Source organism: Scardinius erythrophthalmus (genome assembly GCF_964197995.2).
Source record: "Scardinius erythrophthalmus genome assembly, chromosome: 12".
Lineage (NCBI taxonomy): Eukaryota > Metazoa > Chordata > Actinopteri > Cypriniformes > Leuciscidae > Scardinius > Scardinius erythrophthalmus.
In genome coordinates, this window is record NC_138232.1 from 34,013,528 (window position 1) to 34,040,307 (window position 26,780).

The following is a 26,780-nucleotide window of genomic DNA, read 5'->3' on the forward strand; positions in this document are numbered from 1 at the left end:
AAGGAAATCCACGCCTACTTCATCATTGCTCCTTTGGCCCTGTCCACTGGCTTGTTAGTGAGATGACGAGGAGAGAAGAGCAGGGATCACTGGACTAAAAATAACATTACCTTCCAAAGGATCCTAATGCTAGGAATGTTGTTATTTATTTTCAACAATATGAATGTCTTAGTTGAGCATAATTTGTTTGTATTCGGTACATTTCACTGTAGATTCTTTGGTAAATCAGTGCCAATTTCGGCGCAGGCTTTGCAAACAGACTTTTACTATATGGACTCAACAGTAATGCAAAAACATACAAGTAACCATGTTAAAGGGGTCATGAACTGGCTTTTAAAAAAAAAAATGTATACTGTTGTCTAAGGTCAACTTATGACATTTGCATGGTTTTTACATTCAAAAACAACATAATGAATAAGTAATAGGCTATTTAATACCCTGGTTTGGCGATTAGCTCCTGAAATGCTCGTTTTTTATGAGCATTGAAGACTTGGAAGTAAACACCCACTGCTATGATTGGATAACAGTTTTGCATATTATAATGAGTTTCGACCCCCGTTAGTTCACGTGGGGAATTGTTTTGAAAACTTCCAATGTGAAAAAATGGCAAACGCAATGATTTTGTTTTTTAATATCATTCTGTCTGCAAATCCAGCCTTGACCTGTGTTTTGTTTACAAAAGAATCTGAGGTGAAATGAAGCGAACAAACATGCAATGTCTTATCCACGCGAGCTGGAACTTCATTAAAATAAAGTTCAACCACGCATTCCTAAAATGCACACGTTTTCCCCCCCAAACTACTTCAGCGGAAATCCCGCCCTGCAGCCGATTCTAAAGATTTTATTGGTCATTTGAATCACAGTATTGATTGCCTACCAAACACTGATCCCTAACCCTATCTGTCATTGTAACCTTAACCAATGAAATTAGCTGCAGGGCGGGATTTCCGCTTAACTGGTTTGCGCCCAGTGGGATTTATTTATATATTTATTTTTTAATAGAAAGATTAAAAATACGGGAAAATATTTAAACGGGATGATAGCGGGATAGCAAGGTAAAATACGTGAGAATCCCGGGGAAAATGGGAGGGTTGACAGGTATGCTTATGATGAAATGCTTTCGTTAGTGTGTGCTGAAATCGACGATGAGAAGATCACTGTATTCATGCGCTCGACATGTCTGATCGGCTACAGTGATCATCAGTGCAACCTTTCATGCCAAGATCTAAATATAATGCTATAATCAACACTTTTCATGATTAGTTAACCTTGAGAGCTGTAAAAGTAAAAATATGCTAAAGGTTTTCGAGAGGTTTGTTGTAAAGTTTTTCTTTCTTCAAAGCAGAGACCAGGAGACAGTCGGGATCACGTTCAACAGAAGTTATTCTTTATTGAGAACTCCTCCGTACGCGGCTGTAGAAACTTCCAACATGATCAGTCTGACTAACATACTTTACATGGTTTCTTTATAGGTCTTTTAGTGGGCTGTCCTTAAAGGTGCTAAACATACACACAGCCTTAGAGGTAACCACTAGATCTAATCATCTAAAGACAATAGAGGCAATTGCCCCCAACTGACTTCCCCAAATGGTATAAACACAAATGGTCCCGAGAACTAAGACTATGTAACAGTCACACACAGTTCAGCTCTTAGTTGGAAGATCAAAGACAAAACCCCTTACTATTACAATGTTTTGACAGCTGACTTAAAGCTGACTTCTGATCAGTAAATTGATGCCATCATGTTTACCTTGAATGCCCAATACAGTGTAATTCACCTTAGTTTTTCATGTGATGTTATGTAAGGAAGTAAGATCAGCAGATCTTAAACATATTCTTAAATTTGTATCCTTCAGTCCCCCGTTTGAGAGTTCTTAAAAACTCTCACAAAATACAAATTTAAACACATAAAGTTAATTCTTGTAACTGGTGTAATTTACAGGCACATCGCATATGTTCATTCTTGTAACTTGTGTAAGTTACAGGCGCATATAACTTGCTCTGTATTGTTCATCTGTAATTGCATGTTGACAGAAAAAAAACATGCACTTAGGGTCCGTGAAACCTTACGAGTAATAGTCTTTTCTAGTTGAAAAAAAACTGTTATTTCCTTGTGCTGGACGTGAGTCATTTGTTGGTTGACATACTTGATACTAACAGGTTTCTGAACCATGAAAAGTTATCTTCAGTCATATTAACTAGGTGCAGCACTCAGATAATGGTGCAGGCTTGTAGTCTTGATCATATCGATGGATGACTGAAGGTTTTGTATCTCTGCGTTGTGTATTTTTTTTCTTTTTTTTCTTTTGTGATTGGCTCGTTCAGCAGTGGGTGTAGTTGTCTTCTTGAGGTTGTGGCTTCATATGCAGGTGAGACGTCGTTGCATATGGATTTTTGGAACAGCCATCAAGTGTTTATCTGCACAGAGGAAGAAAGAAAACAAAAGACGACAGAGCAGTATTTGTCCAAACACTAGGGTTGTAGCAGTATTTGTTTAAACACTAGGGCTGTAGCGTCTGCTGCGGTTGTTTCATTCTTTCCCTATCTCTTAATTGATTTGACACCTATGGACCAGTGAGGTGGGGATAAGAGGGGGGATGAGGAAATCTTCACCAAATGGCTGACCCCCGAGGCCTGTTGCACATCGGTTCTTCCATTGGCTCCGCCCTGGTCTGTGTGTCCTATTCTGTCCCTGTTGTGTGCACACTGTACAGTGTGTGAGAAAAATTGGCACATTTCCATTCTCCAGTGAAACATCAGTCCTAATAAACATCATTAACAGAGGATGGTTGTCTAACTGCAATATTCTGTGATAACATTTTAAGGCTGTGAGTATACTGAATGTCCCTCAAACAAAGGCTGAGACAGTCACTTTCCTTTTGTTCTATTAAACAAAAATAAGTCTTTCATCTTTGTTGTGTGTTACTGGGGAAATTAAGCACTCACAGCCTAAATGGTTAACACGGTATCAGGTTGCCCCACGAGGGGAGGGGTTGCTTCAGAGTAGCAAGCAAGCTGAGCAGGAGCTGAGTAACCTTATTTACATCTTTAAAATTCTTTTTGTTTTTTCTACACTCATTTCCAAAATGTCCGTGCTTGCCACAGTAAGAACAACTGGCTTCTCTAGGGCTTTTGCGTTTCTTTTGCTTCTCTGAGTTAACCTTAACAGAAACTGCTGCAATTCTTACTCTCTCTTTGACATCAGAATCTCTTTCCCAAATAGTTAAACTATCTAGGTTACTTCTGAGAGTTCTTTTAGCCCACGTAATATCTAGGAATGGCAAGGCTGTTCTGTACTCAGCTACAAGACCATCTGCCCAAATTCGGATTAGAGCTCCTTTGTCAGCTAACACACTTTCGGAATCCTCCACTATTCCACTGTGCGTTACAGCTACCTGACAGAATCGTTCTGTGTACTCACAAACAGTTTCACCCTTCTTTTGTACACAATTGGTAATTTTCGACCAATCGATTTTGGGTCCTAAGATATTCTTTAGGATTTTCAAAACACCTTCTCTCAAATCGCCTTTACTGACATGTTCCAGTTCGGAAGTAACAGCAGACTCAAAATTGTTGAATTCAGATTCAGTTAGAATTTGTGACATTAGCTGTGTGACTTCCGGCAACGACATGTCATAAAGATGCATTTTACTGAACAATGCTCCTCTAAATTCAGAAAAATTTGTGCGTGCTGAGGGTAAACTCTGGGAGAGTCTATCTATATCCTTAGGACCTAAAGATGTTTTGGCAACCGTTTGTATTTGGACAACAGAAGAGGTCGGAGTAACACTTTTAGTTCCCTGAGATCTTCTCCTAGCCCCACAAACCTGCACTGAATCTACAGGCTGATCAGTTACTGATTGGATGGCTACATTTGTTTCAACGAAAGCTTTTAAGTCAGGATAATTGTTATCAGGCTGACTAACTTCTTCCACATCAGTTTTTTCTGTATCTTTGTTGCGGTTTACTTTCTTCGTCACAGAAGATAATCTAGCACGGAGCTCTTTGATCTGTTTCTCTAGCTCTGAGTTGCGCTTAGACTGTTCTGTAGCTAGTGTTAAACCGAATTCTCTGTGACAACAGATAATGGCTTTCATATCGTTCTTGCGAATACTTGCTCCTAGTACCTTCTTACAATCTTCAATTGACCACACTTTTTCTGGATCAATGCAAAATTTCTTTGTTAAATTCAATCTGACTGGCTCAGTCACGATGGAGTCCATGTGCTCTGTTAACAAGGATTTGAACTCATTGTCTGTCCATAACGGGCTAGCTAATCCACCTTTCTCCGTTGTGGAAATCAGCCTAGCATTCCTTCTAACCATTTTGTAACTTTCTGTTACCACAAACAAACACTAAAAAGCTTCTCTCTACTGTCTTACAAACAGAGGGTAACAATCTTATTAGCACATGACGCTAACTCTTCTCTAGCTTACAGAGAATAGGTCTTCTCTTAGTAAGAGGATACACACAATATTAACATGTAACTGTTAATCTTCCCTGCCAACAACAGAGGGTAATTTTCATCTCTAAATGAAAAACTTTTTTTAGAGGCTTATCTTTTTAGTTAACCAAACTCTACAGCTGTTTGTTAACTACTTCTCTGAACGGTGCAGAGGAAAACATTTGTACTGGTCTGCATTGGTTCTTTTAATGGAGTGAAACTCACCGAGTCTTTCATTTGTAGAGAAAGATTCCGTCTGGAAAAATTCAGTCTTTGAGATCTTTTTGGAGCTTGAAGTTTTCAATCTGGATTCAGAAAATTCAGTCTGGAACTCAGTCAGCTTTGTTGAGATCTTTGAGCTTGAAGTTTCAAGATGCAATTCTTTGAGTTTCCTTTTTTTCTCCATCCGGGTCACGGCACCAAATTGTTGTAAAGTTTTTCTTTCTTCAAAGCAGAGACCAGGAGACAGTCGGGATCACGTTCAACAGAAGTTATTCTTTATTGAGAACTCCTCCGTACGCGGCTGTAGAAACTTCCAACATGATCAGTCTGACTAACATACTTTACATGGTTTCTTTATAGGTCTTTTAGTGGGCTGTCCTTAAAGGTGCTAAACATACACACAGCCTTAGAGGTAACCACTAGATCTAATCATCTAAAGACAATAGAGGCAATTGCCCCCAACTGACTTCCCCAAATGGTATAAACACAAATGGTCCCGAGAACTAAGACTATGTAACAGTCACACACAGTTCAGCTCTTAGTTGGAAGATCAAAGACAAAACCCCTTACTATTACAATGTTTTGACAGCTGACTTAAAGCTGACTTCTGATCAGTAAATTGATGCCATCATGTTTACCTTGAATGCCCAATACAGTGTAATTCACCTTAGTTTTTCATGTGATGTTATGTAAGGAAGTAAGATCAGCAGATCTTAAACATATTCTTAAATTTGTATCCTTCAGGTTCCACATATAATATACTTAGCTATTTCATATGCAAAAATGTTAGCCAATCACAGCAGTGGGCGTTTACACTGAAGTCTCACAGCAGACACGCCCCTTAAAACAGAGCCTTCAAATCAGAGGACTATAGGAAAATGCTGTTTATTTCTAAATCATGACCATTTTTGATGTAAAAATCATATAGTGACATTATAAGTGCACCCCAGGAAACATAAAACAAAACAAAAACAATGCTGTTCACGACACCTTTAAAATAAAAAAAACACTGTATGAATATGTATTGCATAACATGAGATTATAACAAATTTACTGTGTATTGAATGCAAAATATTAAAATGGATAATGTGTTGTCCAACAAAATAAATATATTATGAGGACATTATTTAAATAAATAAAAAAAGATCCAAAATGTCTAGTATTAAAAGTCAATTAAAAAACAGCCAATAAATTCACTATAAAATCACACATTAACTAGAGATGAATGATAATTTATTGACATGGGCTATAATTAAGGGTCAGCCAGCCATTATCTAAAAAATAAACCCAGACAGACCCAAATGCAAAGTGAATGCTTCTGTATTAGGCGTTATACACTGTTGCCCTGGACAACAGATGGTATGCCAATAATGTGACCAGTGAATTGCAATAGACCAGTCAAAATCAAATATTCACGTAGGAACAAGAATATAATAGCCTAATATTAACCAATGTCTCATTTAGATTTTGAAAAAGAGTTGCAACCTCTTTATATTTAGATTGCATTAAATTGTGAATTGAGCTAGTAAATTTGAATTTATGATGAGCCTTGTGATGGGATGAGACTTACAAAATTGGCTTGAACTGGTTGGAAATGAGGGAAAGTTTATTTGCAACCCATGATTGGCTGCCATCATGCCAAACTGGTGGTCCTTACGGAAGTGACTAAATAAGAAACGGTGTCTCTGACTCCCTCTGCTGCCGTCATTAGCATTTCCTTCTGTAGAAAGACAGACCCTGATGGAGAGAAAACAAAAAAATAGCACAAACACATTTATATTTACTATTTAATCTCTTCTGCTCACCAAGGCTCCATTTATTTCATCAAAAATACAGTGGAAATAGTATTATTGTGAAATATTATTACAAATTTAAAAAACGGTTTTCTATTTGAATATATATATATATTAAAGTATTTTTATTCCTGTGATGCAAAGCTGAATTTTTAACATCATTACTCCAGTCTTCAGTGTCACATGATCCTTCAGAAATCATTCTAATATGCTGATTTGGTGCTCAAGAAACATTTATTATTATTATCAATGTTGAAACCAGTTCATAGAAACCAATCAAAATCAATTAAAATCAATTAATTCTTTTATTTATTTTTTTTACCCTTTTGTAACATTTTAAATGTCTTCACTGTCACTTTGTCACATTAATGCATCCTTGATGATGAAAGTATTAATTTCTCTCTTTTCTTTTTTAAATCTTACCGCAATGTTTGAATGGTCTCATTGTTTCGACAAAAATGGTAAGCAGCAAAAACTGCTTTCAACATTAAAAATAATCATTTTAAAATGTTTCTTGAGCAGCAAATCAGTATGTTAAATGATTTCTGAAGGATCATGTGACACTGAAGACTGGATAAATGATACTAAATATATATATTTTTACTTATTTGTGCATTTATTAATAATGGTTCTTATTATCAACGTTGAAAACAGGGTTTGCTTCTAAATATTTTTATGGAAACTTTGATACATTTGATTCTTTGATGAATAGAAAGTTCAAAACAACAGCATTTATTTGAAATAGAAATATTATAAATGTCTTTACTGTCACTAGAATCAATGTAATGCACCCTTGCTTAAAAAAAGTATTAATTTATATATTTTTATAAATGTATATTTTTTCTTACCCCAAAATGTTAAATGGCAGTGTATCATGTTAACAACAGTTTTGACAATAATTCATGTTTCTTGAGCACAAAACCAGCATATTAGAATAATTTCTGTAGGATCATAGGACAACAAAGTTGCAAGCATAATAAAAATGACTGCACAAACCTGTGGTTGTATACAGAGAAAGCTCATTTCTAAGTTGCTGTACAAGCTCACAAAGTTCCCCCTCGTCGTCCATCTGTGAGTCGTCTGAGCCTGAATGCTCTTCCAGTGCTAAATCAGACATGGACTGATGGAATAAAAAAAGATCCTGTCTTTCAAGCAGAACCTCCTGTAGCCCCTCCTCCTCAAATTCCTCTTGCTGCCCTGAAGCTGTCTGGACGTCCTGGTTCAAAACACTATCTGTGTCATCCAGATTCGTAGAGATGTCTTCTGATACCTCATAAAGAGTCTCCTCCTCCACTTCTATTCCTCCTTCTCTCCCCTTCTCAATCTCCTCTTCTCCACTGGAGCTGTCCTGAGGTTTTAAACAGCCTGGTTGTGTCCAGTCGTTCTCACTAATGCTGTCATCATGTTCTGGTTGAAGGTCTGAATGGGAATGAAAGTCAGTTCTGGGCTCATCTCTGTCCCTACGACTCAACACCTGTGACAATGATAACAAACAACAATTAAAGAATCTGTTTTACATAAATAAATAAAAATATTGCCCCCTACTAAAGTCCATTTGGATTGCACAGTTTTAACATAAACTAAATGTGATATTTGTCAGTCATACATAAATGAAACGGGTAAGGTTTCTGCACTCAAAAAGTCATGGCATAGTTTGTTATTAACCATTTGCCTCTAATTTTATTTAAATCATAAAATCGTATAGTCAAATGCATTTTTATATATATATTATATTAGAATAAGCATTAATCTGTTCATTGTGAAAACAACTGAATTTATTCAGTTAAAAAGTATGAGCATGGTTTAAATATGGCAGGCTGTTAAATAAGCAATATTCAAAGTTAAAATGTATGAGATTAAAACATTGGAATTATTGATGATAAATATATAAACAGGTTATTGTGTATTTAAAACACATTCAGTTTTTAGAAATCCCACCTGTGTCTTATCTGTTTCATTTATGACTAACAAATATGCATCACATTACAGTCAGCAAGAAATGGAAGATGCGTTAATATTTTCTTCCCTATCGTGAGGTATATCCAAGTGAAACTGCTTCTTGAACAAGAAAAAAATGTAGGGTGGGACATGATTTTGTCCATCGGGCATTGATTTGATCGTTGCTGCCTTACTTTTTTAAGTACAATCAACTTGGATGTCAAATTACATTAAATTGACTTAAAAATGAGTTGAATCTTGTAAAACGTTGCTTAACTTATTTTGATGAGTTAAGCAATGCAAAAACATGTTGTCATAACTTATTGATCATATTATTTTTTCTACAGTGTATTGGAATCTTGTTTGAGTGCTGAAAAACGTCATCAGAAAAGAAGAGATATTTTGCACGGATATATCATTTATAATAAATACTGCAATATTACATCAAAATAATAATTGATTTCATGGTGACTTTCATTTTTACAGTTTATTAGTTCATGTTAAAACTGTGCAATTCAAATGGATGGAAATTTTATATGCAATTCAAATGCATATATCTTATATTTAGGCCTAAATGCCCTCCTTATGCCGCTTCTCACATGTCTGACTCTGTCCAGTTCGTCTTCCAGATGCTGATTATTCTGGTTGAGCGTCTCCATCATGGTCTTCAGCTCAGTGCATTTGTCCTCCAGTGAATCATGCTCTGACTGGGCTGCAACTCTCCACACCTGAAACTCTTTCTCCAGGAGCCTGAACACAAAAATGCAGTTATTTAAAATGAACATACACGTTCAAACATATGCACACACGGCACACATGACTGTCTTGTCTTTTCTACACTCAAAGATTTAATTTGAAAAAAAAAGGCCCACCATTTATCTCTCTGCAGATCCCTCATGGCCTTCTGGGTAACACTGAGGTCTTTTTGGAGATCAGTTGTTTCTTTCTATAACATCATAAACATAAATAAAATATTCACAGGGTGATCATTTAGCATTATGATGATCTCCAGAGTGCAACAAGCATTTTCTCCCATTCATTTTTTCTTAAATTAGACAGTTTCTTCCCTATTGTGACGGATGAGTGAAACAGCTTCTAGAAAGAGAAAAAAAAAATGTAGGGCAGGATTTGATTTTGTCGTTTACTATTGGTGTGTATCTATTACTATTGGTGTTCACTCGCATCACTATAAATTGTGTGCACAAGCAGTAAGTTGCTGGCTGCAGTTCACTTAATGGCCACCAGTGTCTCTAATGACAAGGCTTTCTGAATTCTACATAATATCCCTTTAAAGATTAAAGGGATAGATTACCCAGAAATCCTTTCATTAATTACTCACCCTCATGTCATTCCAAACCTGTAAGACATTTGTTCAACTTCGGAACACAAATGAAGGTATTTTGGATGATATCTGAGGTCTTTCTATCCCTCCAAAGACAGCTACGCAACTACCACTTTGACGCTTCAAAGAGTTTATAAAGAAGCCGTAAAAGTAATTCATATGAATCGAGAGGTTTAGTCCAAATTTTTCTAAAGAGGCACGATAAATTTATATAATGAACAGATTGAATTTAGGCTTTAATTCACATGTAAACATTGATCAGTGAATATGTTTTTCATTATGTTTTTCATGTTGTTGTTGTTGTTTCAAGATCTCGACTTAAGTGGTTTCTTCTGGCTTTTTCTCAGTCTGCTGGCAACAAAGACTATTTCAAAGTGATAAATACAGTATTGGTCTGCTATGCAAAAAAGACAAACAAAAAGCTCACAGGAAAAAGCATACACTAAGTACAGCATAATCAGTTTTTAATATTTTGATGGTTCTCTCTTGTTTTTGCATGTGTTCATCATTTCTTTGTACTTGTCAACACCATTTATTTAAAGGAACACGCTGACTTTTTAGGACTTTAGCTTATTCACCGTATCCCCCAGAGTTAGATAAGTCCATACATACCCTTCTCATCTCTGTGCATGCCGTAACTCTGTCTGACGCACCCACCGCTAGCAAAGCTTAGCACAAAGACTGGAGGTAAACGGCTCCAGCTAGCATACTGCTCCCAATAAGTGACAAAATAACGGCAACATTTTCCTATTTACATGTTGTGATTTGTATAGTCACAGCGTATACAAATAACAAGGTCACATGAGACACAGCCATCTTCTAACCGTATACATACTGGGAACTATATTCTCGCAGCGCCTGAGAAGCCCCGTGGTGAGGAGCAGAGAGTTCGCTCAGAGTTAGAGTAAATCACTCCGCAGAAGTAGCAGTGCTTCGCCTTCTGAGAATATAGTTCCCAGTATGTATACAGTTAGAAGATGGCTGTGTGTCATGTGACCTTGTTATTTGTATATGCTGTGACTATACAAATCACAACATGTAAATAGGAAAATGTTGCCGTTATTTTGTCCCTTATTGGGAGCAGTATGCTAGCTGGAGCCGTTTACCTCCAGTCTTTGTGCTAAGCTAAGCTAGCGGTGGGTGCGTCAGACAGAGTTACGGCACGCACAGAGATGAAAAGGGTATGTATGGACTTATGTAACTCTGGGGGATACGGTGAATAAGCTAAAGTCCCAAAAAGTTGGCGTGTTCCTTTAAATAAATGGTGGTCAGTTTTCCTAGGCCAGAAATCCCTTTTGGCCACCAGTGAATACAACTTTTGTTGAAATCACAAGAAAAAAGACTTTATAAAAGCCTAAATATTTTATTTATATATTGTGTATTTTTGCAATGCTTTATTGGAATGGGAGGTCTCTCTATTGTGAAACATTGCAGGTAAGTTACCTGAGGAATCTCTATCTCTTCTGTCTGCAGGGCTTTAGACTCGACTGTAACAGCAGGAGGGCTGGCAGACAGATTTATTTCAGGAGCATTATGCATGTCTGGATCTTCCACAAACTGCAGCACTGGAGAGGAGGCACTGCAGACACACAAACACGTGTGTAACAGGCATAGAAAGTATTCTACACGTTTAATATACAGAATTACACAAAAAAGTTCAAATGTATACCTGTAGTGACTGTCTGTATATGTGTGCATCTTCCCCTTTAATTTTCTTAATTTCCATCTTTGCACCTCCTCTTATCTTTCAGCATTGTGTTTGCATGCATTGGAGACGTGGGTTTCTAAGTTCTGATTAATCTAATTTATTTTTTTCCTTAAAAATCACTTTTATACTTACGTTCTTCTTCTAAATCATATTTAAGAGATTATTTTCCATGTATGTTTGTATATTTTCATGTTTCCGCTTTAAGTTTGATTAATTTGCTGTCATCTGTGAATTTGAAGCAAGTGCTAATTGCAGTGCACTTTAAAATTTATTTTACAGAAATGTGGAGGGCGAAGACAAACATTGTATAAGACTGTTTTATCTCTTTATCAGAGAGTAAACTAAGAGTTGAACCAGTTGTCGTCCGTCTGTTTATTCAATCCAGAAAAAACACACATCGCAGACAACAACCAGTTAAATATTCTGTTAAACATGTATCATTCACAGTTTAAAGGTTTGATTTATTTCCAACTCAAAAAAACACACAAAATGTGAACCTGGACCCTGTTCTCAGGGCTCTCTTCCTCTCTGCTTCTCTCCGGGTGTGTCGAGGCACCAAAGCGTGTCGAGCGCTGGAGGCCAGTGATGCTATTGACTCCTTCCAGGATGGCTGAACAAACCATACCACACATTATATAAGGCATAATTTAAAGAGTATGTGACAGTGTTATATATACTATATTCTGTTCGATACTGATATAAGTGATAAATGCCAACATTTTAAAATTCTAAAATATTTTGCCTAAATAAATGAAAAATAAAACAATAAAAACTAAAATCAATTATTTTAAAGGCACACTATGCAAGATTTGTACCTTAATATAACAGCTTTCGAAATCATTTCGATGGTAAACGAGCTCGTATAGTAGGAAGAATCATCCCGATACCAAAGCGGGGGGGGGGGGGGGATTGGGAGCTGGCAAAACCAGCAATGCCGGTTTGAGAGGTGGCGCCCCGACAAATCTCGCAGAATCACGACTTGCTTTACGGCACGACGTCACTTACATCAACAACATATGAAGCAGCCTCTATGGAAGACACAAGCACACATTTCAGACGTGAATCATGGCAGAGTCGACGAAGAAAGCGCGGTCGGAAGAGAGCAGAGACGGCTCTGTGTGAGTGGTATTTACGACAGTTACGATAAATACAAGTACTCCACAGTGACTCTAGGGGTCGCTGTTTGAGAAAAACGGAAACTGCATAGTGTGCCTTTAATTACTCACGGTAAATTAAGGCATTGAACTGATATCCCGTAATACATGCACAGTATGTAAAACATTATATGTTTGGTAGTACACCTGAGTACAATATTCCAATACAGGATGGGATGGCTTGTGTTTCCGGGTGCGTCTCTCAGTCAGAAAGCAGCTTTGGCAGAGGTGTACATTCAGGCATTTCAGACAGCGATACCTATGAGAAGAGATGTTCGTACCAGGTCACTATCCATTTCATCTACCAGACGTGGCATGTAAGCCCCAACACAAACATTCCAGTGTTATTTTAGTATTATTATTAATATTATTTGTTATTATTTGTTAATATTATTTGTTTGTCTTTTTTTTTTTTTTTTACTTTTTTTTATATTTTCAGATTTAATTGGATTTTTTTGTCATTTTGCTATGTGTTTTTGTCATTTTGTTAGTATTACTATTTAGGTTTCATTTATTTTGTTTAAATTTTTGTTTTAGTAAAGGATAATAACCCTGAAACATAAAAATTACAACCAGAGCTGTGGGCCAGTAAACCAGTTTCAAACCTTGCAAGGATGTATAGCACTAATATTATAAAACCCACCTGAGGCCAGTGATAGGAAAGGCTTTACAGACATGGCAGCGGACTCTGTGTTGTACAGCCTCACTCACTGAAATCCTGTAGAGAGTGGACAGCCATAACAGCAGGCGGGGTTCTGACTGGAGCCAGCTAATAAAATGCTCTTCACTCACATCTGCTCTGATTACCTGAGAGAGAGATAAAAAAAATCCCTAAATTTCAGGATTTTAGGCTGTTTACATGTGTGTGAGTGACAAACACTGTAGCTGGTATGGCTTAGAGGTTAAAAATCTGGGCTAGCAACTGAGAGCTGTACCTTCAAATACCTACAAGGGAAAATGTGTGGCCTACTTTGCTTTGAATGAAAAAAAAATCTCCTCAACAGGGATTTTCAAACTTTTTGATGCCACAGCTTAGCAAATAAGATGGTCCTCTTGTGAGGGACCACCTTTCTAAAATAAAGGCATTATATTTGCATGTATATATTCTGTGAATATACACAGTCAAACCAAAATATATTAAGACACCTTCAACATTTCTCACATTATCACAGTTTATTCACTATAGTTTAGTGGTTTACTGGTTTTGGCCATCCTTCTGTTACTGTCTCACAAATGAGTTAGATTGAATAGCTGTCAGCTGTTAAATGTAAGTACACAATTAGATATCAATTTAGGTCAAACAATTACCAAACAATGCTTAATTTTGTTCAGTCTGTGGTGTAAAAAGGTCGCATTAGCGATTAAAGACAAAAACACTTAAGCAAAACATAGTCAGGTCAAAGTGTCTGAACAATTTATGGTCCCAAATTTTTATACATTTTACTGGTAGTCCACTGTATAAATAATTTTTGGGTATAATATGTCACAGTTTACTTTATTTTGCTATCCTCACTTACATAAATGAACTATAGTGTCCTGCACCCCCTTTTTTTAACTATAGTGTCCTGCACACTTATTTTTTTAGTAAAAAAAAAATCAAAAATTATATCTGCCAGAATAATGTTTGGTTTGAATGTATATATATATATACACTGTAAAAAGTGAACAGTTAGATCAACTTAAAAAAATTACTTTAAATGGTAACACCTAAAGAAATTAAGTTTTCTCAACTTAAATGATCACGTTTTATCGTGAAAAACGTGATCATTTAAGTTGAGAAAACTTAATTTCTTTAGGTGTTACCAATTGAAGTAATTTTTTTAAGATGATCCAACTGTTCACTTTTTACAGTGTAGTGTGTGTGTGTGTGTGTGTGTGTGTGTGTGTGTGTGTGTGTGTGTGTGTGTGTGTGTGTGTGTGTGTGTGTGTCTGTCTTAGGAGAATGTACATTACCCCTTTGAAGCAGGAGGACACTGCAGTTTCAGCATGGCCAAACACATGGTTTTCTTGAACCACTGCTGGAACCTTAACCAGACGTTTTAATTTAGAAATGTGTTGTATTTGTTAGAAGTGGTTCTTATTAATTGGATCAAACTGTTGCTTTTCTCACCTGGCTGAGGTCTTCCAGCAGGACTCTGAGTGCACTTCGACTGATGGAGCCCCTGTTGCTCTCCTGATTCCCACTGTAGCTCTCAGCCAGTCGGAACAGAGCTGCAGAGACACAAGCACAGACCCTGAACACTTAACTAAGATCGTAAACATTAACACATTCTGAAAGCTAGACAGAATAAGCAATAAAAATCAAGTGAATGTAGAACAGACCCTTATGTTTATCTGAGAGAGAGTCTCCACAGAGGACGATCAGCGCGGCCTCCACAGACCTGAGGAGAATTACCCCGGTTTGCTCTCTAAAAGAAAGCAAGGTTAAATCACACAAGCATAAACACAAAATTAGACTATATAATGTTGAATCAGTAGTCACCCCTCACCTGTCAAACAGTTTAAAGAGAAGCCTGGTGGTTTGATCTGTGGCTTCAGGTACTGCCTGACCAGGAAGTTCATGTGAAATGCTCTGGAATAGCTCTTCTAGAAGCTGCTGTACATCTTCTTGAGCAAGACTAATCATTGATTCCCCAGAACATAAAGTATTTAAAACTGGGCGCAAATCCTGCAGTGACACCAGGTGCACTGGAGTTTGAAAAAGAGAGTCACTAATGAGATATATTAAGTTTGTGAGATTATATAATGTTATATAAAAGCCTCCTGCTGCATTCACAAAAAAAGTTAAACACAGAAAAACTTACTCTGACATAGTTTTTGTAATGAGCGAAGCTTTAGAGCAGCTCGATACACTGCAGGACGAACCTCATTCAGACCTTTTGTGGGAGAAATACATGAATATTTATTTTTTAACAAATTGATGGGATTTTGATCAATAAATGTACTTGTACCAATATACACAAAAGAGGATACCCACAGAGAAAGAGGTTTCACACAATATCCTATAATAATTCATTAACAAATACATTATTATTTACAGATCCTATTCAGCATTTTTTATTATTCTTAATACACCTTAAACAGACATTTTCTGCCATTTTCATCCTGAATTAATGTAAACAGGGACCAATAAACTTACCTATGAAATCCACATCCATAACAGTTCTCTGTTCAAAAAACCCTGGTTATGGAGACAAAAAAATTAAAATGTCAATGACCATCTACACCATATTCCTTTTATTTTCAACTACATTGTTTTCTTTGGGAGAATTTTTAGAAATTAATAGATTAACCTAGCATGGAAAGTAGCCTAGGCTAACTAGGTTTCAGCACAAAAAAGTAACCAGTGCCCCACAAAAACTGAATACAAAATAAAACTACTCATACAAAATTTAGCTTGACTTCCTGAGGCTGACTATCAGTATTTTCCTAAAGGTTAGTTAAAGGGTAGTACAGTTTTATTGATAATTCACATGGGTCTACCCAACAAAAGACTAGGCAACCCAGATCCCAGAATATCTGGCAACCCCACACTCATTCATCCTTTCGCGCCTTCGAGTTCTGCGAGGGAAAGCCTCATCTGACAAGAAGGTCGGTGTTTTATATAACAAATACCTTCAAGCGTCTATGCTAATAGCTAGTATTGCAAAGTAGATAGATCGATGTTTGCGATTTGTACGTTTTGTATAAATGTGATGTAAGTAGTGCAAATAAATAGCTGAAGCTACAGTAGTCTATTAGCCTAACGTTACCTCGTTGCAATAAAGGGAAAATGAAAGCAAAGCAAATAGGAAGCACATTTATTTTATTCGGTACGTCAGATCATCTTAGACCGAACGATTTAATATTAAAGTTGTAAACACGTTATTATAGCAATTGTCAAAATAAGTATTATATTTAGCATATCTATATCGAACTATAGATCTATTTAAAACATAATAGTGAACTTATTGCTCACCTGAACGCTGTAACATGAAATTGTTTCCTTGTGACCATCAAGTCCTTTTAAACTTGCATACACAAGCTGCCACTTGCTTGGTTTGTGTTACTTATTGTTAATAATGTATGAACAGAGGTTTTATTTCACGTTGTCCATGTCAGTGCTATTGGCCATTATTAGGTTATTTGCAACTTGTTTCTTTGCTTTGAAGTGAATATGAACTATTTACTGTCCTGAAGATGCTCTGACATAAACTAACATCTATGTTCTTCTTCTCTCCAGTTCATCAGTGTTGATTTTGAAAAATGGACAAAAAATACCTTCAGAGAATTGTCAAACATAAAGTCTTCCTCATAGAGACTTTATCTGTAGAGGCCGACTTCATCTTGCAGCATGTGCATCAGGCTAGTCTTATTACTCAACGTGAATACATGAACCTCACCGATATTTCTGAAAGACAGAAGAGAGTCACCAACCTACTTGACAAACTCATGGGAAAGGGGGATGAAACTTGTCGCAAATTCATAGACCTTTTAAGACAGGATAGTATTTTGGAAGGTTTTCCAAAGTTAAAGGATCATGCCATTTTTGATTCTCCAGTACAGGTAACGTCAATATTTGATGCTCGTATATTCAAATTAATGTAAATGCTGCACTCAAGTATGTTCTATACCACTGATGTGTATATGTGCTTTTATTTCAGGTCTCTCAATACAAAATAGCACGAATTCCACGTGGTACCTGCGTAATCATCAACAATGTGAATTTTACGACCATGAACGAAAGAAGAGGATCAGATAAGGACCAAAGTTTGTTTTTTAAACATTTTTGCACTGTGTTTAGGTATTTAGTATTAGATATTTTGGTAACACTTTATTTTACAGTGTCCTTGTTACACGTTACATGTAGTTACTAGTACTAACTATACATTAATGATTACACGCAACTAATATACCAAACCTTTATCGTAACCCTATAAGTATCTGTTGTTAATTAATATTACTCAGTACTTAAATGTATATAATTACACTGTAACAAGGACATCTTAAAAATAAAGTGTAACCACTATTTTAATTTATACCATGGTGGTCTGTCTAAATACTTGATTCTGATTGGCTGAAAGGTGTGTAGTAAAACAGTTTAATGCACTGCTAGTTCCAGTCAGTTTAATCATCGTTCTGTGATACTTTTATTGCTGTTAAAGTATTGATGCTGCAAACATCAATTACAGCTTTAAATTGTCAATGCCAGGAAAAGACCATGGTATAAGCAGGATTATCTTCACTTATTGTGTAAAGGAAACTATAAGAAAATAATTCGGGAAAGAAAATAGTTGAGTTGTACATTTATAAAGAATTTTTATATTTTTATTTTTTCATTAAATTATAAGATTTATTTATAATTTTTTATATTGATGAATGTATGGAGTTGCTTATTTTCTCTCTTTTCGACCCCAGATGATCTTGCCAAAGTTTTCCGCTGGCTGGGGTTTGAGGTGGTGGTGCACAGAAATAAAACTGCAGCTGAAATGAAGACGCTCCTCAAGGACTTGGGGACGACAGTAGATGGAGACTGCTTTGTATGCTGTGTCCTCTCCCATGGCGAAAAAGAAGGAGTCTATGGATGCGATGGTGGTGTTGTTTCTGTTGATGAAATACGGGAGCCTTTCACTGGCCTTTACTGCCGAAGCCTAGCCGGCAAGCCCAAACTGTTTTTTATACAGGCATGTCGTGGGGAAAAAAATCAACTTCGTGTGAAAGTCCAAGCGGATGCTCCAGAAGACGGAGAATCAGAGATGGAGGTGGATGGTGATGATTTTGATATCACAATCCCAGCTGACACGGATTTCCTCATTGCCAGGTCAACCACTGACGGTCACGTTTCTTATAGAAAGCCAGAAGAGGGCTCCTGGTTTATTCAGTCACTTTGCCGAAACCTAGAGACACATTGTCCACTGTAAGTTTGTAACAAAGATTCCATGCAGCAGTTTTATGTTCATTATGAACATTTGAGTATGCAAAATAGAGAAAATGATAAAGGAAAGTAAAATGTACTGAAATCGATAACATGTACAAAATCAGAACTAGTTGTACTATCAATTTTTTTTTTTAATGATTTATTGATTTTTTTGTCCCCAGGGGTACAGACATCCAGACGATCCTGCTTAGTGTGAATAATGAGGTTAGCAGAGAGGGGATCAATTGCAAACAAATGCCTGTCCATGAAGTCGCTATGAGGAAGAAACTGATCCTGCAGCCAGTGAACCACTGAAAGCTCCTGTCATGCCAAGATGGCTCAATATGTCTTTTTTTATATTTTATCTTAATATAGGATCATTTATAAGGGAATCTCATAAAAGATATATACACCATGTTTACTTCTTCCATGTTCTTAAAGGACTTTAAAAAAAAAAAAAAAAAAAACAGGGCCAAAACTGTTTACTTAAAGGGAATCAATTTGAACCATTGCCAAATCTTTCTTTTTTTATAAACAGTGGTTAATTATTGTATTTTTGCAGATATGTTTTACACATTTCTTGATACAAAATGTTTATACTTTTCTATGTACACTACTTTCTGTACCCTACATAAATACACTAATTTAATTATTTCATAATAAATCATATTTTAATATGGTGTATTACTGCATGCAAAAATGGAATGCAATTTAATGTATACCTGCAATACACATTAAGTCTACACATAAATATGACATCAGGTAGGATGACCAGAGTGGTATGTGTCAAATGTAGGGGTTTTATATTAGGTGTCTTTTAATAACTATACCTATATAAAAAATAATCATTAGGTACAATTGTTAGGAAGAGTCAACAGTGTAATAATACATTTAATTACAGAAATTAATTATAGCTTTAATTACATTCCGGTATTTTTTAAATATAAGTACAATGTAAAACCATCAATGTACACAATAGGTGCATTGTATCAAACGATTAATTGTTAGTACACACAGTAGTTGTAATTTAATGTATCTTTAGTGAATTTTTTCCCAGTATCAAATTTAAATGCAGATATCTCCAAACAAGATCTTACAAGTCAACACTCTAAAAAATGCTGGGTTGTTTTTCAACCCAAACGCTGGGTTGAGACTGTTGGGTAAGGATCAGATTAGATCAGATTGAGATATCCATAATTAAATTGCAGATAGAGATTTGACTAGGAAGAATTCCAGTTCACTATATCTCTTAACTCTTTACCCGCCATTTCATAGTTCCTAGAACTATTGGCAAAAGTACCTGGATGTTGGCGTGTTCACACCTACTTCAGAGTAGGGTCTATCAGCACTATAGAAACTATCCGTGATGGATATATATATACATACATACATACATACAGTGGTTTTCTGATCGCCCAAATGTTTCACAGAAACAGTTATTAGCTATTGTTTACCACCCACAGGTATTACATTTTATTTGTAACAGCATATTTGCCACATCTGTAAAAGTGAAGAGAATCATGAGTAATACGAGACCAATTTGTTTTTCACTTTTTAATGACAAACTCGTGTTTACAGCACAGGGGTTTTCCAGATATGTACATATTAACCAAACTGCAAATGTAAAAAGTCTTTAAAATTTTTAAAATACAAAACCCTGGTTAAATACTCAACGAAATGCACGGCATTATCAAGTTAAAATGAAAATTCATCAACAAAGAAACATGCCATTGGGTAGGACCAACAGAAACAGTATACTGTCTGTCAAATGTAGGCATCACAAAGCATATTTCCACAGGCAGGGACAAGAATTGACATGGTAATTATACTGTAAATACACAGTAATAGCTAAAACAGCAGTTTGTGTTGTATTCAATATCACTTAAAGGGATAAAATATTTCAGCAAAAATTGAGTTTGAATATATTCAAGCATTGGATGGAAAGTATCACGTTCTTTGTTTTGTTTTTTTAAGCAGTTGTTTTAACTTACAATACATTTAACTGAAATTCCTAAACATCCATTCACACTGTTCTAATGGCATACAGCCGCAAGATGGAGCCACCGAAAGCAAGCCATTATGAAACGCAGCATTTGCCGTTTGTTTATTCATTGTTTGCGGCAATGTCGATGTCAACGCAGTTCACATGGGTCCCAGGGTTGAAAAATATAGAAATCCGTATAAATACGAAATGTATTCAATCTCCAATTGATTTAACCTCTTAAGTTGTCTCAGAGCTGTTCTATGCCTCTGATTTGTCAGCTAGTTATTTAAATACAGCAGTGCCACATCTTAACTAATAGTTATCAAACATTATGACTTAGTCTTCGATGGACCCAGCATAATAAGGAACTGGAGGGCTTTTTAAAAGGTAGTTATTTTATTCGATAAAGATTTAAATATGGATATTTTTCTTCCTCAAATACATCTGCTTCATGGGAAGGACCAGTGTTTTGGTTAGGGTGTAGCGAACCTCAGGCATCTGCTTGGAACGCTGAATGGTTTGGGAACTCACTGCTCTATTCACCCTTGTCAAAATTAAGTGCATATCCTTTTTCCTGTCAAAAAAAGAAAGCGATACCAACAAGTTACATGAGTAGGTTGTGGACACATCAATACATAAATGCAATATAGCCACATGCACTCCCATTTTTGATGGTGCTTTGAATGATCAGACCACAATGTGTTTCCAAGATGATAAACTCACCCAAAATGGATGTTAACACCAAATGCAAAAATGATCAAAATAAAGACCACAACTCACTGTGGACAGCCAATTTCAAGCTGCTTGCAGAGCTCCTGGATATAGATAGACCCGTCTTTAGTGTGGCGAAAGGACAGGTATTGCTCTACTGTGGCCATTCCGATTAGGAAATCAGCTTTTAAAGGAACACTGTGCAACGCAGGAATATAAGTATCCTCAAATGTTTCATCTTCTGTTGTGCTCTCCTGTCCATCTGCCATCCACACACCTTGCTGGGCCTCATTACCCTGACAGGCCTGAATGAAGAAAAGCTTGGGCTTGCTGGCTAGTGTGCGGCATTCAGCAAAAGGCTGTGTGAGTTCACAAATCGGGACTTGTTTTCCATCTATTCCCAGAACAGAGCCTTTCTCTCCATGGGAGAGGATGCAGCAAACAAAGGCATCCATCTGAGAGTGATCCCTCTCTGCAAACTCCTTTATCACATTTTGCATATCCGAGGCTCGCAAATCGGCCCGCACCTCAACTTCGAAAAACATGTTCTCAAACACTCTGGTAAGATTATCTAGGAGACAAAGTCCAATGAATAGTTAGGTCTACATCATAAAACCATATTTGACATATTAGTAGACTACCTTTTCAGTTCATGCTACTTTAAAGTAGGGATCTGTATACAATATGCATACACTACATATTTAAACAAATTTAGAAATGTGTATCCCTCAAACTCCCCAAAATACCTTTATCTTTGTCTGTCCCTTTCCGGTTTATAAGTGACGGATCCTCAAAATTATAGTTGTTGATGATCAAACAATATCCACAAGGTCTTTTTGACATGGAATAAAATTCATTCTGCTTTGTCACTGTGAAAATAAGGACAGTTTAGGTGAAGGCTAGGCTTGGCATATATTCTAGTTTACTAACATAACACAGATTGTAAATGACTTACCTGCATGCTTCTTTTTAGGGTAATGGTCTGAAATATTGCCAGTGGTTTGAAGGCACTTTCTTTTAATCTTTTGAACACATTGGTTTTCTTTGGCTCCCTATATGGTAAAAATAAATAGCCTAAATAGAGAAATGCTACTAATAGCATAATAATATATTACAATGGTTGAGAAATATAATTTTCTCAAATAGCATGCATCTATAAAAAATAACAGGACATTTCTAGTCTTAAATGAAAATCTTACTTGTGATTTCCTCCTTACAGCCTTCTTTCTTTGTGATTCATCTGATCCTTTGCCCTTATTTTGCTCATTCTTGGTAGCCTGACTTATCTGATCATTGCTGCTGACATGGCCAGTTTCATCCATCTTAGAGTAATAAAAAGAAAAACCGTAATGTCAACAGAATCATTAGATGTTTGTATATCAATAAATAATATAATATTATCCAATACACGGTTTTAAACCAAAACATGCAATATATATATATATATATATATATATATATATATATATATATATATATATATATATATATATATATATATATAAAACTGTGGGCAGTGCCAGTGCGTAGAGTCAGTAAAACAGGAAGTTTTTCGCGCGCTTTGTGCACATACAAAAATATAATCGTAAACATATGAGTAAACAGTAAGTAGGCTACTTACCTCCGTCAACTCGAAGAAAAGTGCTAGATTGGCTTATGAAACCATGCAGATCAGTCTAGTAGGATATATTTAGATTTTGCAGGTGTTTTGTGGACGGAGTGCGGACAGACAGAGAGAGGGAGGGAGATGGAAAGGGAGAGGGAGAGAATCTCCGCCGGTGCGTGGAGTCAGTGAAGCAAGAAGTTTTTCGCGCGCTTTTGTGCACAGATACAAAAATATAAACGTAAACATATGAATGAGTAAACAGTAAGTACTGACCTCCGTCAACTTTTGCTAGTAGATTGGCTTATGAATGCAGATCAGTCTAGTAGGATTTTGAGGATCCGTTTGTGGACGGAGTGCGGAAAGAGCACTGACAGTAAAATAAAGGGAAAGAGAGGGAGGGAGATATAAAGGGAGAGGAAGAGAATCTCAGAATCTCCGCCCTTCGAAGGAAAGTTAAATGGCCGCCATAAATAATATCCTATCGGAGAGAGTTGCCGCATGAAGGCGGGAGGAGCTGCAAACGGAGACGTGAAGCCGACACTTTCTGATTCCCGTGACGCTAGTGTAGTGCTGTGTTTGCAGACTTTACCACAGCTGAAGTGAAATAAATGCAATATTTGTCAAATACACAGACGTTTCAGATACTTTTCTATTTAATACTTTATTGTAGTAACTGTTACTGCTTAATACAGCGTCTGTTTGTACAAGAATAAAGTTCAACATTTGCCTATACTATACTTACTACATTTTATTTTGATAAACATGATACAATATAACATAGCGACAACATGAAAAGAGATTTTACTGTTATAAAAACAGATTTATGAGCATTAGTGGAACTGAAGGTGTGAGTAAACCAGACTGTAAAAAGCTGTGTAAGTACACCCAATGAATTTACAGCGTACTTTTAGGTAATTATAGTGTAGCCTACCTATAAAGTACGTACATGTAATTATAAATGAACAATTTATAAAATTTGGGGAATAAAGGGTAACAACCAGGAAAAATACAAATAATATGCAGTAAGTATTTTATAACTATGCATGGGTTAACTATGGGTTAAATGGTATGTATGACCTACTATGCTTAAAAAAAAAACGTGGTAAATTACAAATAATTTATCCAGTTAGTAATTCATAGCTTCAGGCTAACTATTCAAATATTATGTGATATGGCTAGGCTACATGTATCTTATCTAACAACAATCTTATGTCTTAGGCTATTACCTTAAGAAAGAAAAAGAGGACAGGTTTTTGTTGGGTCATCAAGCAAAATTAAAAATAGGCAAGGCAACTATAGTGAAAACAAGGCAAGCAAAATTAGAACTATTTTCTGTTTAAGTCAAACTAGTTACCCCCTTGTTTCACATAGTTACAGAGTAAGTGCAACATCTGCGGGCCGTAAATTAAAGTGACACTTGCTACCCCCTTGTTTCATTGTTACCCCCTTGTTTCACATAGTTACAGAGTAAGTGCAACATCTGCGGGCCGTAAATTAAAGTGACACTTGCTACCCCCTTGTTTCATTGTTACCCCCTTGTTTCACATAGTTACAGAGGAAGTGCAACATCCGCAGGCCGTAGATTAAAGTGACACTTGTTACACCCTTTGTTTCACGTAGTTACAGAGTAAGTACAATATCTGCGGGCCGTAAATTAAAGTGACACTTGCTACCCCCTTGTTTCATTGTTACCCCCTTGTTTCACATTACAGAATAAGTGCAACATCTGCGGGCCGTAAATTAAAGTGACACTTGTTACACCCTTTGTTTCACGTAGTTACAGAGTAAGTACAATATCTGCGGGCTGTAAATTAAAGTGACACTTGCTACCCCCTTGTTTCATGTAGTTACAGAGTAAGTTTAATATCTGCGGGCCGTAAATTAAAGTGACACTTGTTACACCCTTGTTTCACGTAGTTACAGAGTAAGTGCAACATCTGCGGGCCGTAAATTAAAGTGACACTTGTTACACCCTTTGTTTCACGTAGTTACAGAGTAAGTACAATATCTGCGGGCCGTAAATTAAAGTGACACTTGCTACCCCCTTGTTTCATGTAGTTACAGAGTAAGTTTAATATCTGCGGGCCGTAAATTAAAGTGACACTTGCTACCCCCTTGTTTCATGTAGTTACAGAGTAAGTTTAATATCTGCGGGCCGTAAATTAAAGTGACACTTGCTACCCCCTTGTTTCATGTAGTTACAGAGTAAGTTTAATATCTGCGGGCCGTAAATTAAAGTGACACTTGTTACACCCTTGTTTCACGTAGTTACAGAGTAAGTGCAACATCTGCGGGCCGTAAATTAAAGTGACACTTGTTACACCCTTTGTTTCACGTAGTTACAGAGTAAGGACAATATCTGCGGGCCGTAAATTAAAGTGACACTTGCTACCCCCTTGTTTCATGTAGTTACAGAGTAAGTTTAATATCTGCGGGCCGTAAATTAAAGTGACACTTGTTACACCCTTGTTTCACGTAGTTACAGAGTAAGTGCAACATCTGCGGGCCGTAAATTAAAGTGACACTTGTTACACCCTTTGTTTCACGTAGTTACAGAGTAAGTACAATATCTGCGGGCCGTAAATTAAAGTGACACTTGCTACCCCCTTGTTTCATGTAGTTACAGAGTAAGTACAATATCTGCGGGCCGTAAATTAAAGTGACACTTGCTACCCCCTTGTTCTGTGTATAGGTTAAGTTCAATATCAAACCATTTTAATTATGCTGGTACAGATAAACCTAACTTCAGCTAAATGTATTAAGAAAGAAGTAAATTACAAATTGTAAAAGCATAGTAGAAAGACCTTATTTTAACCCAATAAAAGTTAATTTAAAACAAAAATATTTATCCGAACTTACATATTAAATACTTTTGACAGAAGGTTTGGGGTTTTGAAGCTGTTTTAATAATAATAATTCATGGTATTGACAGAAGGTTTGGGGTTTTGAAGTTGTTATAATATGTCATGGTTTTGACAGAAGGTTTGAGCTTTTGAAGTTGGTGTCACAGGACCCCCCTCCACATTCCTGAGCATATCCGGGACTGCTGTGAAAGTGATAAGAAAAACTGTGGAAGTGTATTTCACACAAACGTTTAAATAAATGTAGAACTATCCGCTGAACCAAGCATTTCAGTTTAAATAAAATGCAGTCACAAAAAATTGCAATGAGTTTAAAGTTGTAATACAAAAGATCACAGAGTGTTTACTGTAGCGTCTCTCAAAGCACCGTCTCTCAACCGTGTGTGTCAGTAGGCCGACGGGCGCGCGCGCGCGCGCGTGTGTGTGCCCATGTGCGCGCCCTCCACATTTGAGCTCTGACATCTGAAACATGATCCCCCTCCACATTCCTGAGGTGAGAAACAGTGAGAAAGGGGTTTCCTAATAATGTTGTATATTTCACACAAAAGTTGAAAAACCATTCAGTTCTTTATAAGTATATAAATTATATAATATTAAATAAATATTTTGCTAATTAAACTAAAGTTGAAAAACATTCCATTCTTTAAAAGTATACAAATTAATTGCTTATAATATAAAATATATAATATAAAATCACAGAGTGGTTCTCTCTCACAGCACCGTCTGTCGGTCTCTGACTCAGAGGGCTGTATTCAGTGATCAGGATGAATCATTGTGAATGTTGTGTTGAATTTATTTCAAAGTATAATCTTAAAAGTTTAAATGATATCTTTTAAAAATAAAAGATGTTTTAAATTAAATTCAATAAATTATTAAAAGTCTTATTTAAAAAAACAAATATTCTACAACGATGGTCTGTGGAAAAACTTGGCTTGAACTTAAAGTATATTTTTTATTTATCATGGGTATGTAAAATAATTCGAAATTTGAAGCGTCACAAGTCATCTCACACCTGTGAAATGTTCAATAATTCCTCAAGTTGTATCTGTGAGAAAAATGACCACATAGGCCTATCTTCAGAGAGAGCAACAATGAATTGTTGAACAGAGAGAGCAACAAAA

At 36.3% G+C, this 26,780-nt stretch overlaps 3 protein-coding genes across 5 annotated transcripts; 1 reads left to right on the top strand and 2 right to left on the bottom strand.

The window, feature by feature from the left end:
• Positions 1-2,308: 2,308 nt before the first annotated feature.
• dytn (dystrotelin) lies at positions 2,309-15,759 on the bottom strand (the record flags this gene model as incomplete). The annotated part of the gene is made up of 14 exons (XM_081380520.1): positions 2,309-6,403; positions 7,456-7,933; positions 8,997-9,147; positions 9,270-9,343; positions 11,183-11,318; positions 11,945-12,057; positions 12,749-12,860; positions 13,245-13,408; positions 14,555-14,626; positions 14,712-14,812; positions 14,924-15,009; positions 15,091-15,289; positions 15,406-15,477; positions 15,741-15,759. 14 exons carry the CDS (start codon positions 15,757-15,759, stop codon positions 6,300-6,302), a joined length of 1,881 nt encoding a protein of 626 aa, XP_081236646.1. The 3' UTR covers positions 2,309-6,299.
• A 225-nt stretch (positions 15,760-15,984) lies between these two features.
• Positions 15,985-19,192, top strand: casp20 (caspase 20, apoptosis-related cysteine peptidase). 2 transcript variants are annotated; one of them, XM_081381082.1, is made up of 5 exons: positions 15,985-16,192; positions 16,824-17,146; positions 17,245-17,350; positions 17,999-18,497; positions 18,680-19,192. In XM_081381082.1, exons 2-5 carry the CDS (start codon positions 16,847-16,849, stop codon positions 18,810-18,812), a joined length of 1,038 nt encoding a protein of 345 aa, XP_081237208.1. In that variant the 5' UTR covers positions 15,985-16,192; positions 16,824-16,846; the 3' UTR covers positions 18,813-19,192. The 2 variants fall into 2 exon arrangements, with proteins under 2 accessions (XP_081237208.1, XP_081237209.1); XM_081381083.1 differs by lacking the exon at positions 15,985-16,192 and adding an exon at positions 16,204-16,413.
• An 853-nt stretch (positions 19,193-20,045) lies between these two features.
• Positions 20,046-23,194, bottom strand: casp8l1 (caspase 8, apoptosis-related cysteine peptidase, like 1). 2 transcript variants are annotated; one of them, XM_081381855.1, is made up of 6 exons: positions 23,072-23,194; positions 22,392-22,514; positions 22,148-22,244; positions 21,939-22,061; positions 21,262-21,763; positions 20,046-21,055 (listed from the first exon to the last, which is right to left on the bottom strand). In XM_081381855.1, exons 2-6 carry the CDS (start codon positions 22,512-22,514, stop codon positions 20,893-20,895), a joined length of 1,008 nt encoding a protein of 335 aa, XP_081237981.1. In that variant the 5' UTR covers positions 23,072-23,194; the 3' UTR covers positions 20,046-20,892. The 2 variants fall into 2 exon arrangements, with proteins under 2 accessions (XP_081237981.1, XP_081237982.1); XM_081381856.1 differs by having other exon boundaries at positions 22,814-23,192.
• Positions 23,195-26,780: the final 3,586 nt, after the last annotated feature.

Excerpts from the sequence above, each read along its gene's own strand:
- casp20 (XM_081381082.1), top strand. The coding sequence starts at position 16,847 with ATGGACAAAAAATACCTTCAGAGAATTGTCAAACATAAAGTCTTCCTC. Across the intron at positions 17,147-17,244 it reads TTTTTGATTCTCCAGTACAG|GTCTCTCAATACAAAATAGC; the intron begins GTAACGTCAATA and ends CTTTTATTTCAG. Across the intron at positions 18,498-18,679 it reads CTAGAGACACATTGTCCACT|GGGTACAGACATCCAGACGA; the intron begins GTAAGTTTGTAA and ends TTTTGTCCCCAG.
- casp8l1 (XM_081381855.1), bottom strand. The coding sequence starts at position 22,514 with ATGGATGAAACTGGCCATGTCAGCAGCAATGATCAGATAAGTCAGGCT. Across the intron at positions 22,245-22,391 it reads CTGTAAGGAGGAAATCACAA|GGAGCCAAAGAAAACCAATG; the intron begins GTAAGATTTTCA and ends TTTACCATATAG. Across the intron at positions 21,764-21,938 it reads AGGGACAGACAAAGATAAAG|ATAATCTTACCAGAGTGTTT; the intron begins GTATTTTGGGGA and ends TTTGTCTCCTAG.